The sequence below is a fragment of the Hylaeus volcanicus genome, chromosome 3 (genome assembly GCF_026283585.1).
Source record: "Hylaeus volcanicus isolate JK05 chromosome 3, UHH_iyHylVolc1.0_haploid, whole genome shotgun sequence".
Classification (NCBI taxonomy): Eukaryota; Metazoa; Arthropoda; class Insecta; order Hymenoptera; family Colletidae; genus Hylaeus; species Hylaeus volcanicus.
Genome location: NC_071978.1, coordinates 2,127,989 through 2,142,913, shown reverse-complemented (window position 1 = coordinate 2,142,913; position 14,925 = coordinate 2,127,989). Strand labels below are relative to the sequence as shown.

The window sequence follows — 14,925 nt, the reverse complement described above, 5'->3', positions numbered from 1 at the left end:
GATGCGTATTCCATGAACCACGTTATCGTCAGAGATGGGCAAAAATTGATTTGTGTAATTACAATGTTTGCTTGTTTCCTTTTTATTTTCGTAAGTATCAAAATATATCAGTTCTCTTTGTTGATACCTCAAATATTGAAAATCGAGAGTAATGAGCAGTTTACCAAAACTATGATGCTTGTTAAAAAGCGCTACTCGATAATGAAGCGCAGGCACGAGCCCCCCCTCTACAACGATCGTTTATCGACAGCGAGACCATCAATTATTGTCGTTCATCCCTTCGTCGCGCGGTGTTTTGAGTTGATCCAGGTATCCATTATTAACTGAAAAATCAATGTAAAAATTTGACAAATTGTTACAAACCCTCCACCGAAAACTTCAAATATTCCTAAACGCAAAATCTCTTACCTCTAAGCTTCTTATAATTAATTGTGCAGATGTCGTCTACTGCTCATCTTTTATCTTTTAAAATTGACGATGATGATATGAAATTGTTTTGCAAATGTATGAATTTCATTACAATCGAGTGTAACTTAATTTACATTTGTTTCGTACGTCATATCCTTCCGAACTTCTAATAAAGATACACGCATACGTATTAAGTTATTAGTTATACATTTTAGCAGTAATTACATTCTAATCGATCTAAAGTTACCTTGCATACTGAAAGAGAGTATGATCCTATCGTATTATATTATATCCTATCATATAAATTTTTAGATAAAATGTGTCTAATTCGTAATTAAAAAGAAAACTTCTTGTGTATATTAAACAAAATATACTTGAGAATCAAAGGTCTTATGAGATTTAATAAATCTACACACGATAATAAATAATAAAATAATCTGATACAGTAATCCTAGTAAACAAAACTGAATGCTTTGGATTGGCAAGGAAAATTTAATCCCATTGAGATGTCAATTTTAACAATTTCGAAGTGGACGTACTTTAATCACATCCAATTAATAATTTGCTCATCCACTTTACGTACAGACGTCATTTAATACAGTTGTGTATAAATAATTGAATGGATTTCCATGAAATTTTATATTTGAGTTTTATATTCTCATTTGAAGATCTATGTGGTTTAATTTTAAGCACATTGGTTCACAAATAATGACGACGATCTGTTATTGTTTTTTGAATTTTCTAGTATGTATACGTTAGAAAAACTCGACAATTCGCAGAAAAGTGAAACGAAGTTTTATTTTTTTCATATTCGCTCACGCTCACCGTTACAGCCATTTTCTTATAATTTTATTCTACTTCCTCTGTATGTATAATTCTGGCGAAATCGTCTCTATTAATTTTCATCCAAGGAGCTTCTATCGAGTTGAATTTCACGCTCAAATTTACATTCATCGGGGAAACAGCGGAAGATAAAGAAACGATAGCGAATCCCGTTTTCGTTGAACGATCACCAAACATGGTTCGAGTCTTTGTTCTCGCGGACGAGTTATTCTCCCCAAAAATGACGGATCGAGTTATCGTCGGCAGAAATCGGCGTCAGGATGGGAAAGAGACGCGGAAAGAAATCGAGCGGGAATATTCCGCGGTCCCCCGGTCGCGCGCTGATCGGAGCGTGACGAGCGGTAATTGAATGTAGGTATGGCATTTGCATTGACAAGCGCCAGCAGAGATAATTCGAATCTCGTCGAACGCAACGGTCCACACGGGCGTTAGGTCGTTTGTCAATACGACGACGGCCGTCCAGTTTCCACGTTTCGAGCGTATCGCTGTTTGTCACCGTCTCGTCGGCGAATCGCTCGCCGCTGAATACCGACGCTTCTGCTGCTCGCGCGATTCATTCCGCGGACCTCGTTGCTGTTATTCAAATAAACGACAGATTGGAGGGGCACCGCGGCGCCATAGCCTCTGTTTCCCTCGTTTTCGTCGCATTTCGTCGGTCTAACGCAATCGCGGGCTTTCCTGGCCAACAGTTCGTTCGAGGTTTCGGGGTTTTGAATTGTTCAATGATTTGCGAATAGGTATTTCAATGGAGGATTGCGAAAAATATCTTTGCTAGTTTATTCGAGGAGAATGCTATACGTCCTGTATACATTATACAGGGTGAGGCATTTAAAACAGGCCGCTTGAATAATTCGCTCACTCTTAGCGATAAAAAAAAGAGTCGAACTCGGTTTTTTTAAATAGAATAATATAGTTTCTTATATACATAAATTATCAATTATTATTATTATTAATGATATAGAGCGTTTCAAGATGAATGTAAAGGTCATTCAAGGTTACATAGGTTAACTGTGATAGAAAATAAATTATTTCAAGGCACTCCTCAAATATTTCATTAATTTTCTTATTCGCACACTTACTGCTACAGCAAGTGTTAAAAATGACGAACTTGGATAAATGTTCTAAAACGTGTTAACGTAGAAAGCTCTAAATCTCGACCACAATTTCCTAATTTATCTTTAGAAATTTGAAAGATACCAAAGAACGATGAAACTAACATCAGGTATATCCTGGCTATATTCTTATAGGTATGGACGAATTTCAGTTTGAATGAACTCGCATCGAATAGAGTATCTTCCATGATCCGCGCTTCCTTCCAAGTGTCCTCTCGATTCTTTCATTCGCCGATCGAAACCTGCAGACACACTCGCCGTTGTACACCATGCCGACATACGCTACAATGGAGCTTCACTTTCGAAAATCAAACAGAGAGAGCCCAGTCCAGCGCATCCTCGCAGCTGCACTGTTTGTACGAACGTGCAAACAATGGAACTACCCATTTCCTGTGCGAATATATCCTGACGATAGGCAACCGGTCGCGGACTTACCGGCAGGCAAACACGCACGATGAAGCCCGGACTTTTGCTCGCGGGATCGATACTTCGATCTTCCATGCTTCTTGATCCGCAGTGACTTTAACTCTGACGCTATCAGTCTCTCGAAGAAGGCACGTCAGTCTTTCGTTCGGGAGGATCTGGACAATTATATTTCCCAATTCTCGAGGAATCTAAGCGATTCCATTTACCTCTTGCTCGGGAACGACGCACCACGCGAAAGTGACGATAAAACGCATCGTATTTTCGTAAGAATTGTCCTGTTTCCACAACAGACGGAGATCAACAGTCGGAGGTATCGCTATCGAGAAATCTTCTCCAGCCCCTGGTTCGTGTAGCAATAATTGGCGATCCTAATTCTCGAACACCGTGCGGAGCACTCCTCCATCGTCGCCGGTCGCGATTGCTCGATACCGAGTCTGGAGTCCGTATCGGTGTGTAAACATTCGAGAGGCTGGCAAACAGACGAACAATAATGACGCGCGGATGCCGTCTCCTCATTAACTTTCGACCGGGTAGGCGGCTAATTAAACGCAACGACCACTCGTTACGACTCGTAGAGCCGCGAATTTCGGGCGGCGCGGGCAGCGGCCAAGTCGAAGGCGAAAAAAGTCCGTCCTCCCGGTCCCGGTGAATCGCGCTCGATAGATCGATCGAAGCGGTTCCCTCCCACACCGGCGCGGCGGTCCGTCAGACGCACGCGAGCCACACCGCAAAAGGGTCGACCAGGGGGAAAGAGAGAAGCGAAAGGGAGGGAGGAAGAGGGTTGGGGGTCCGGTGGGAGATAAAGCGATAAAGAGCAACGGAGGCGAGAGAGAAAGAGGGCATCCAGCCAGCCCGTCGAGAATGAGGGACGAAAGAGAGGCGAGTCGGCGAGACAGAGAGGAGGACACCAGCGCTGAACAGAGACGCCACAACGGGAAGGAGTGGGGTGGCTGAGGGGTGCGAGAGGGACCGGGAAAGGGGAAAGGGATGCTGCGTGTGTTGGCATGGACCAGTGCGTCAACGGCTGTTGCCTCACACGAACCGCCGAAATTATAGTTAGTGGCCCCCTGCGGGTGTCCCGAGATACGCCTGCGACTACCAAAACACGCCTGGTCCGGGACTGTCGGGTCCAAAGTGATTCCTCGCGTCTCGAGAGGATTCCGGTTGGTTGTTCCTCGGAGGAAACCATCGCGCGTGGCGGGACTCCTCGGTGTTGTACAGTTTGACACTTTGAACCGCGAAGATGATCCCTAAGTAAGCGACAGTCGTGCCGATGACGATCGCGAGCACGCAGGATTTCTTTCGAGTTTTGCCGTTTCGTGGATCACAGTGGTTTCGCGATAACCGACCGGAGTGGTTCTGTTCGCGGGATCGTGTGGTGGTGATGAAAGTGTCGATGATAGTCCGTCGGTCGCGATGGTGAACACGATTGGCCAGTGAGTGGTGTCTTCGATGGGATTCTTTGCGCGCTGGTATTGGATGAAAACGTTGAACTCTCGCGAAGGAAACGGTCGCGTGGACGAGGCAGTCATCGAAGAATCTCAGAGTGATTTTTCCAAGAAATTTTTCAAAATCTTCCGAAGGGGTCCCCGTTTCCACCGACTCATCTCTGATCGAGCTAGCGTGGAAACTAACGCGATTTACGAGTATGTAACAAATCGCAAAGAGTGTGTAATTCCTTCCAATTGCTCGTGTCATGCTCCTTCTAACGATAGTACTCGCATCGAAGTATTCCCACCGGAAGTGCGAACACGGCACCGGCTCTGTAAGAGATTTGAATGCTAAGTTAAGCGGGAATCTTAGCCGTCGCTGCGCCGTTCTACGTTTCTTCCGCGAAGCTCGCGAGACTCTTTTTTGATCTTCGAACGACACAGTTTGTTCGTCGTAGGATGAATCGATCGCAGTGCTCGATACTCGTGTTAGAAATACTCATAAATTTCGTCGACGTTCCTTGAAAGCGAGACAGAAATTTCAACTGAACGCTTTCCATGATAATCGACCACGATTGCTCATTACCGTCTCTCTAATCGAGCGTGACGGATCCAAATCACGAATGGACGGTTAGGGATCGAGTGTCGGAACGATTTGAAATTCTCCTTTGAAGCGAAGCCGGCTGACACGATATCCTCGCGCGTGTCCGCGGTTCTTCGATCCCGAAGCTCCCAGCATTGACAGAGCAACGTGGTAACGTACCACGTGCAGTTTGACACGCGGTTGTACGTGCGTAGGGGCTGGGTATCTCGTGTGGCGTGTGGGGGTTGCCTGCCGGCGGGAGTTCTTTTTCCCCTATTTTTTCCGCCCCCACCATCGCGGCCGGTCCAACCCCTCCTGGAACCACCTGGATCCGGTGTGTCAGCCCCGGTGACGTGCGCAAAAATTACTGAATGAACGGTGACGTCACCAGCCGGCCGCGTGAAAAGTGTGCGAGCCGTTCCTGTCCGTGTCAACCTGTCCCGCCTCACCCTTTCCGCCCCGTTCCTCCTCGTCTACCGTCTCCAGCAGCCCTCGCGCCACGATCACTCGACATTCCGGGGTTGTCGCGTTGCTCCGAGGCTCGACAGACACGGTTAAAGGGTTCCCATCGCGAGATAAAGGCTTCTGGAAGCCTTCGTTAAATGGATTAGGGGCGAAAGGGTTGGTCGCATCAGCCATGGTTCTCGGAGTGTCGCCTACACTCGGAACCTGCTGGGAACCTCCTGGGACCAACCCTTTCCTAGACGCCTTTGAATCAATTTTTGCTTCTCACTAGATACCAATCCCCCGTCTTTGAAGAGCTACTGACCACGCCTGAATTTTCTTGCTTGCAGGTAGATTCAGGACATCGCACTTCGCGGCTGGTACAGTTGTCTCTCTCGACGAGTACTTAGAAAAAGAAGCTCGCGTAGGTAGAATTTCGGGATCGTAGAAAACTTCGTTTTCTTCGTGGATCAAAGAGAAACATTCTCGTCCAATTCTAACTACATAGAAGACGGAAGAGAGAGACTCTTAATGAGAAATAATTCAATGTCTCCGAGAAATCGTCGCCCTCGCAATCTGGAAACACCACGGGTGGACAAGCTGTAGAGATATCGAATCGAGACAGTTGTGAATCTATAAGGACAATTAAACGCAACCGTGTGACCGGCACCCTCCTCCAGCGTCGGCTGGCATCATGTCAGACCGAGCAGACTGACCCACGGCGCCGTAGATTCACTAACGATACTCCAGAGGTCGAAGTTCAGCCCTTGAACCGAATGGATGGATGTATCATCCGGCGTTCTGACTGCCTATGGATATATTCGGCCGTTGCAACGGCGACGGTGGCGGAAGTACGGTATCCGGAAGCGGCGCTGGCTCGGTGAGGGGGTCCAGTAACGAGTCCAGTTGTGGAACGGCCAATTCTGTCAGCAAGAACGGTGGATCCAGCGGTAGGATGCAGTTGACAGGAGCCTCGGCTCCTGGCACTGCCGCCTCGCCGGAGTCGGGTGTTTCTCCCTTGACCGACGCCTACACGAAGATGACCAACGACATCCTGGCGGAGCGAACTTTAGGCGACTTCGTCAGCGAACATCCTGGAGAACTCGTTCGAACAGGTGCGCCTTGATTGTTTTTAATCGCCAAGAAACGCGTTCGGTTAGGTTCTGACGCTGAGGTGTAGCTATCGCTGAGAACTGACTATAAAGCGACCGAGAAATCGTCTCGTTGGTTAAAATGCGCGCATTTTCTATCGATTGTCTGTTGGTCCATGTTGAATTCGAACTGCTTGGTACGGAATCGATAATACAAACATAAGCAACTGTCTCTTGGTAATGTGCAGGTCCATTTTTATTGGTTCCTAGCAGTATGCACAATATAATGCCATCATATGAATTGCTAGACAGGTGACAGGTGTCTGAACACGCCCCGTCGCTAATTAGAATATTGTGTGGAAACGTTACGCTGGCGAGCAGGGCGAATGAACGAGGACTATTTAATAGTTCTGAATTTATCTGAAACAAAAGAATGTTTTACTAGAATGTAACTGCAAATCGTGGCAACTCTCTGTTTCTAAAGCCCTAATTCTTTCCTGACGACCGACTCTAAGATCGTCGCCATCGAATCGCAAACTACACCGCGTGTAGCTTCTCGTATCCAAACTCTCCACGTGAATTCCAGAAACTATCAGGCACACTATCTCTACTGTAATAAACTCTCTCGATCACTTCCACTCTATCTCTAAACACTTGTCATTCACACTCAGTCATACCATTTACGCGTACGTCTAAGAAGTAATCTTGGAACCCGTGACAAAGCGGATAATAGACGATAATGCCGCTCAGTTGATTAGAGCAGATTGCTGAAATTTATGAATTGAAGTAATTTCATATCTAAGACACATGGTTGCAGATTCAATTTTATTAGATTTATTTTGTGTATTTTGTTAATCCTTCTAGTCTTCAGGAAAACGCGATCGTAACAAAATCGTTCAAATCAGTTTTTATTATGGCGGAAGCACTTATTAAATTTATTTCTACGAGACCATTTTGTACGAGAATACTAAATTAATTTAAAACAATTTTTTTGTGAAGCTAATTTCTTATTCAACTCTTTATATTCAATAAAGATATGCGCACTGAGCAGAAATCGGGACGTGATTCGGAATTTCAATCTTTTCAAAGCATTCCGTTGTAAACAAAATTAAAATACGTCATCTTCAAGAGGATGCTCGAGTTTGGATGTTTTTGATTCCGTTACAGGATCGCCCTACCTTGTCTGTAGCGTCCTACCAGCCCATTGGAGGGCCAACAAGACCCTTCCGGTAGGTTTTAGAGTCGTGGCCCTTGGCGAAGTCGGCGATGGCACTTTGGTGACTGTTCGTGCTGGTAACGACGAGAACTGCTGTGCTGAGCTGAGGAACTCGACGGCCCTTATGAAGAATCAGGTGGCCAAGTTCAACGATCTTAGGTTCATCGGAAGAAGTGGCAGAGGTGAGTGTCGTTCAGAGCTTGTCGTTGAATGATAGTCAGTGTATGAATGCAATTGGCACGAAACGTAAAAGAGTGATTAAGCGGGGGAAGTCATTTCGACTCAGCAACTGCTGATTGAGGGGAGGAGGCTTTATGATTAGAAATATTTCCTAGTTCACAGCTTGGAAGTATACCTCAGTCTGTAAGTTAAATATCCATAGGAACGAAGATTAAGAGGTTGGGAACTTAACTGCTGAGTTCTATGAAAATCCTTCCACGAAACTTAAATCTCTCCTTCGAGAAAGGTTTGCGTTCTCCGTTACTTCCGGTAAATTGGCATTCTCAAACGACCGAACAACTGTTACCGAAACTTAATCAAACAGCCGTACTGTCCCAACAAACTTGCGAAATGATCTCGCGTCGCGTTTCCTCCCGTTTCTTCCTCGCTTCATTCATGAAACTTCGGAGTGGTTGATTCCCGGTTGACAGACCGCGTTGCGGAAGAAAACCCGGTGGGGGCGAGACCGTAGGCGGGAAGTCCCGTCAAAGAATTCGGTCTCGTAGTAAGGGTAGGTCGCGGACGTCTTGAGAGAACCCCCTCGTTTTTCCTCCGTTCCTTCAGGAAAAGTCTACGGTTCTCGGGACGGGGTTTAAATTGGACGTTTCGCAGGGGTTGGTTGGTGTCGTTGATTGGTGTGCGAGCGGATTCGAGGAGACGAAGACGTCTTGGAGTGGGTAATGGGTTTTATTTGTCCGCACTACCGCCAAGCAACCTCCTCTTTACTTTCCTTCTTCGGTGTCTCGCCTCGGGAACAGACGCGCTGCAGAAAAGGACGAGCCGCAACTCGAAGAAGGCGGCACCCTTGGAAACAGGGGTGGCCGATATTAATTGAGGTTTCAGTTAGCTTTTAATTAACATTATTATGGCCGCTATTTTGTCTAGCCCCCTTCATCCTGTTAGCTGGTCACGTTTCAATTCGATAGCCCTCGCTACAACTCGATTAATATATTCGCACATCCTAACGTAATATTACGTCTTTCCGTTAGCTATAACTGCCCACCACTGACGTAATATTATGTCTTGCCGAGTAGATATTTACTGTTAACGCAATATCGTATCTGTATCTTTGTGGGTGGAGCAACGAACCATGAACGAACTGATTTGAAGTTAATTATAACTAGTCGAGCAGGATATATGTATAACACAGTCAAACCTGTTTTTATGCGTTATATGAGAATAATATGTTATTGTACATTTGAATTTAACGAATGGGAGCACATAACTGCGATCGATTATTAACCCATTTATTGCCAACTACGAGATGTCTCGTAGTTCAAATTGATTGCAATTGCTCAAGGGATCAGTTTATAGCCTTTCGTAACTTACCGAGATCGAATAACATTTACACTTAATATGCAACAACCCAATATTTCACTAATAAAGCAGCGTCTCGCATTTTATATATTAAAATTATTTTGATAAATTATCGTGCAATTCTTATGTTTCTTATCCCATTGGAAAAGAAGTCAGGATGCGAAAAGAGTTTCTACAGGCTTTTATAAAAATTTACGTCATTATAGTCCGTAAATAACAATGTAATTATTTCAGAAGCTCCCTTAATATGGCATCACTAGTCCCAGCCACAGCTCCTTGGCCCTCCTAATCTAAATCTAATCTCACTTTACGCTTTACACTTTTTATATTTAAAGATCTTATCACAAGTTCGCAGCCATTAGCTCGCGACGAAGGATTGTTCGTCACGAATAATAACGATTACCAGGTCTCACCACGTGGAGGTTGCTGCGACTGAAGACCCGGAGATAGGAGGAATCAATGTTCCTTCGATCTCTCTCTACATAGAGTATACATACATAGATGCATACTCTACATAGAGTCAACGAGCTCAATACTAAGTACGAAACGACAAAAATCAAAGGAAAAGAAAATTCCCTTCGATTTGCAAAGTCTAAGTCTGACTCTGCCAACTAATTATTCACTCTGTAACTGGACTTACAGAGTCAGTCCCGTTTCCTCTTGGTGGGCCTGGTTCGAGAGAAAGACAATCAACGTATCCGCAAATGCACACTTATGCACACTTTAATGCACACTTGTTGCGACGCGCACAAAATACAATATGTACTAAGTAGACAATTGAAAACTTGCAGGATCCTTCTGACCGGCAGAGGCACTCATAAAAATCCCCTAAATAATTAATAATTATTTTAAACAATAGCACACCCAGGTAAAATGTTAAAGCCCAAGGTCCGATAGTTTCCGGAGAGACCTCGTATTACGTATTTTTGTATTTGTACACATTACAATTAAATCGGCTTAATCTTCCCGTCTTTAAATACCTAATAAGTAGGTTTCCGTATCCTAAAATCCGTTACGTGTATTTATTTCAATTCTCTCATCTTATTCAACGATTCATATCAGTCTGTGATGCTTACATTTTTAACTTACAAATACCCTGTAGACGTGAATTTCAGATATTTGATCTCGAAATGGATTCGCGCTAAATAGCAGAAACGTACGCATGAAATCACTGAACGCTTGAATTTTCTATGCCAAAGCGAGGGTGAATTTTCCGTTTGAAAAGGGGGACGCGCGTCAGTCATTTGTCTGGGATTAGCTCTCAATTGTTTTCGTCAAGCGCGGAATTAACATAAGCTAGGATGAAGAATGTAAGAGAAGTGTCTCTCATCAGGATTCCTAGGACTCCGCTCCTTGAATATTCCCTGGGAACCGATGCGCAACGGAACTCCGGCGAATCCTTAATGATCCTCCCGTTTGTCGAACGTGGGACCATTTCTGTGTGTGCATGTGACAGGCGGACTCGATTTCGCTTGGTTTAGGGGTGGAACAGAAATTGTCCTTGGACTCTGATTAAGAGTATTTTTGTTAGCGTAGAAACAGTTATATCGCAATGGTGTTATATAGTACACGGCGAGTAGAAAATCGAGATATAAACGTATGGAACGATGTAATACACCGTGTTCCAAAATCAACTGATCAAATTGTGACAGTGTGGTTTATTTTGAATATGTATGCGATCAGAAAGTTTTATAAACGTAGGTTCAAAATAGCTTCATTGAAACGTAACTGCAGAAGAAACGCAATTAGAATATTTTTATTGTTTAACGACTAACGAAGACGTTGACATCGATTTATCTCGAATTTGATAATCGCTATTCCATCTCTTAATGTTTATGAAATAGATATATGTTGTAATCGCATGTAAAAGTATACATTTGCTGTTAGTCATTAATGAATGTCGTGTAATTTAAATACTCATTCGCGTTTATATTTAAAATAACACAATTCAGAGTATGATTTCAATATCGCGGCACGAGATAATTACAGTTAATTTTCATGAACTGTGTATGGAAGAGGATAATTCAACTATTGTTTGTTTTTCGATAAAATGAGATTTAGTTAAAGTGTATATTACGTTTGTCGTTAATGAGTATTCAGTTTTTTGAAAGTGAATCTGATTAACTATTTGTAGGATCGTAATGTGCAGAAAGCGATAATCTGGGATTAGTCTAACCCTGTTCATAACGTGTTACATAAACCGTAATAAGTGTATTACTTTTGAAAAATCACAATTGACGGTGTACATTCATTGTTCGTTGAGAGTTATTGTTCGATTTGATTTGGATAGGTTACATTAAAGAATAAACTAAATATACAGCCAGCAATAATTTCGCTTAATTTTTACGTACGACTCCATAACAAAATGGAAATTCTTTGTCACTTCTTTCTGCAACTTCTAAATTAAAATTCTACCCGTTAACAAACTTTTTATGAAAATCTTCGTATGTACAGACACAATGGTGTGCCCGCAATCCACGAATGTAAAATTATTTACAACAAGATTTTCGACGCTCGCGAAGCTAACGGAAATTGTTTCGACAAGGTATGCGTGATCCCGTCGCCAGATGAGATAGGTATATTTGCAAGAGCAAAGTTGAAGGATACCCGTCTCCTCCAGGCTGAAACTGTAAGCGCTCAAATGATCTATCTCGTTATAGGGCTTAGGGTTGAAGGGATGAAAACGATCCAGTACCTTCGGGGTAGACTTCGTGGTGATGAAACTGGCATTACAGCCGAACGTGCAGGAATGAGGCCGTAGCTTATCATCGATATTACGAAGCTCTCGACTAACGTGCTCGGTTTTCCTCCGACTGAGAACACTTTTAAGTGGTATCCAGCGAAAACGTTGAATCCTCGGTTTCGAATATCGCGCCTTGGCTCGGATCAAGACCGGTATCATTTTCTACGTCGAACACGAAATGTACGGATTGCTTCACGACTTCAAAAGTGATTCGTTATTCTCAGATTGAGAAAATCAATTTCTTTTTTTTTTTTATACTTCCTATAATAGTCGGAGTACCAGTGACAAATTTACTCGCGTCGCTTTGCAATTATAAATATACTTTCAATTATTATCAATTATTACTTTCTAAGGAATTTTTGGACTTGTTCGCTTCCAAAACACTAAAACTAGACTCACGGTATACGTAACTCATCGACATCATACAAATCATAAGTAGTGATTTACAACCAGTAAAACTTATCAATAGTTCTGTCGAAAGTCGCTTAGTCGTAGACTCCATAACGTCGAAGAAGTAGAGAGGAAGAAGAAGGGATGTTCGGAAGTCTGAAATGGACCCCATTGATTTTGAGGACTAGGAAAGGTGGTCGTTGTCGTTGATGGCAGTTCATCCTGACCATAATCAATTCGTTATCAGAGTACAATAGCGAATTTGCGATTCGTTTGGGGAAAATTGAAATTAATTAATTGGCTCGACAGCGACCCGACAGCCTACCACGTACGGTGGGCCAGTGTGCATACACGTGCGGGTCCACATTTTCCCAGAGAATCGTATGCTAACGAGCATTATCAGGAAATCGATCTCAATGCACTTCCACTGCTGTCTCTCTTTTCCAATGGCACCGGGTGCCAATTCAATTTGTCCTCTTAATGTTCTCCATACACTTTTCGCTTCGGTGATCATCATTTCCTTTCGATCGTACTAACGTGGCCTCTAAAAGTCTACCAACGATTTGATTTTATGGGTACATACAGTCGCTCACAAGAATATCCGTCTACGCCACGCACATGATATCAAAGGTTTCCAAAAGGAGCTTCAAGACATCCTTACGATTGAATATAAAAGATTATGTCGTTTAAGCGTTCGCTATGTTTACGATGGTAAATAAATTTTGAAAAAATTGAGTAAAGTTTCGTGTACCTTGTGATATAAGAAATATCAAAAAGGAAAAAGTGACTAGGGCTAACTTTCATCCGCCTATCCCCTAGAGGCTAGGCCCTAGACTATGAATATGAGCTGATAAAAATAATGCATTATAAAAATCGACGTGTTAGCCAACATTGTAAGATACTATCGTTCCTGCTTGCGATGATAAGTGGCGTTGAACGGCAAGATATAAAAAGGCTTCTGAAATCGTTCTTCAAGAAAATCGAAGAAAGGTTTCGTTAGGGCGAGACTAAGGGGTTAGGGGGCGACATAGTCAGACGACTTTTAATGGTTCTATGGCGACTGGCACCGAGGGTGATACCTACGTGTACCTACCTAACTGTGCAACCACGAACCCTGGCAATAGGTGAAAAGGTTTGCCAGGTCGTGGAGGAGGATGCCGTGACTTGCAACAAACTGACGGGATCCCCTGGTGGAAAACGAGAAGCTCGCGTGGTGAACCACCGTGTGGCCACGCTCGACACTCGCCATTATTCCCCTCCGATAATTTGTCCCTTTCTTTCTTTCTTTCACGTCAGTCCTGAAAACGTCGAAGGGTAGAAACTTAGGTCGACGGAAAGTCTAAAGCGATTATTAAGTATATCTCGTTGATATCGTTATACAGGATTAAATATCGGATTGCTGTTGAGTTCCCTGCGGATTTTCGCCAAAAGTGACGGAATATTTTACTATTGGAGAGGCTTCTTCGTGACTAGAATGCTTTGGTATTACATTAAATAAGAAGTCTATACTTACTTTCTAATCTACTAGATTCATATAGTATTTCTTGAACGTTTTCGCTCTATATATTATAGTTTGAGATGTACAAGTGGCGTGCAAAAGTTTCCGGACGTATAAATTTGTCGAAACTATCTAATTTCTATATATCGAGTTTTTTGTTTCGATTCTTATCGTCTATGAACGATAGAATTTCTAAGGAAGTCTCGACAGAACATAAAATAATACTCGTATTTTTCGGAAACTTATTTACCTGATAGACTGTAACCTAATCAATGATTAAATACTTTTTCGACAATTTCATATTTTATACTAGAGTAACACAGAGATGTTTGTATACCATTTTATATATCTCATTTTGTAAATGTTGGTTTACTAAAACAATCAGTGCATTAGATTGGTTGAGTCGTTTACTAAAACTATCGCTACTAATCATTGATTTTGAAACAACAAATTTATCGACAGGATTTCCAAAAGCGCCATTTTTCTTTCCTCTCGATTTCCTTCTCGAAAGTAGTCGCTTTTCAAAGAGGCAATCGATTCGCCTCGACGATACAAGTAATCGGAACGTGTCGAACACGATACCAACCCATTTTTAGTGTCCTCCGTTGGATCGAGATGAGCGAGAAAGAAAGAGTCATGCGATCAGCAATCCATTCGGGGTGAGGAACGATGAGGGTGAGAAAAAGAGTGAAAGAGGGTGCACGTGGAATTGCGGTGAACCTTTGCGTGTGCAACCACCGTGTTCTGCGTGGCGACGCTTTTTTTTACGTAACATTGTCCGCAATTTAACCAGCTTTTCATCAAAACACGATTTGCTGAATTCTATCTTAACATGATCTCTATTGATATGTAAATCAGAGTACCAATATATCACAATAATTCTTTTTATATGATTCATTAACCGTTACTCTACTATTAAACAAAATGGCAGGTCTTTCGTGTTACATAAATCGTAACTTTTATTTAAAATTGCAATTTAATATTTTCCTGATTCTTTATGTGTTTCTTCTCTATTCAGTAAAATGATTAAAACGATAGTACAAACACTGACAATTATTGGCACCTCTGATATTTGGTGTATATAAATAACTTAATTTAATATTAGAGTTTGTTTTCATACGATTCTTTACATACTACTTCTTATTACGTAAAATAAACAAAACGGTAGTTAGTAACACGGACATCGGAAGCAATGAAACGCTTAT

General features: G+C 42.7%; 1 protein-coding gene across 5 annotated transcripts in view; it reads left to right on the top strand.

The window, feature by feature from the left end:
• The window catches only part of LOC128873898 (runt-related transcription factor 1-like), a 99,879-nt gene that overhangs the window by 71,834 nt on the left and 13,120 nt on the right, over nt 1-14,925 (top strand). For 3 of the 5 annotated variants that reach the window (XM_054117901.1, XM_054117897.1, XM_054117900.1), the window contains exons 1-3: nt 3,817-4,435; nt 5,597-6,361; nt 7,505-7,735. In XM_054117901.1, coding sequence (XP_053973876.1) covers nt 6,058-6,361; nt 7,505-7,735 — 535 coding nt within the window. In that variant the 5' untranslated portion in view covers nt 3,817-4,435; nt 5,597-6,057. Of the gene's footprint in view, nt 1-3,816; nt 4,436-5,596; nt 6,362-7,504; nt 7,736-14,925 lie in introns of those variants that run through there. The other 2 variants (XM_054117898.1, XM_054117899.1) reach the window with 1 other exon arrangement.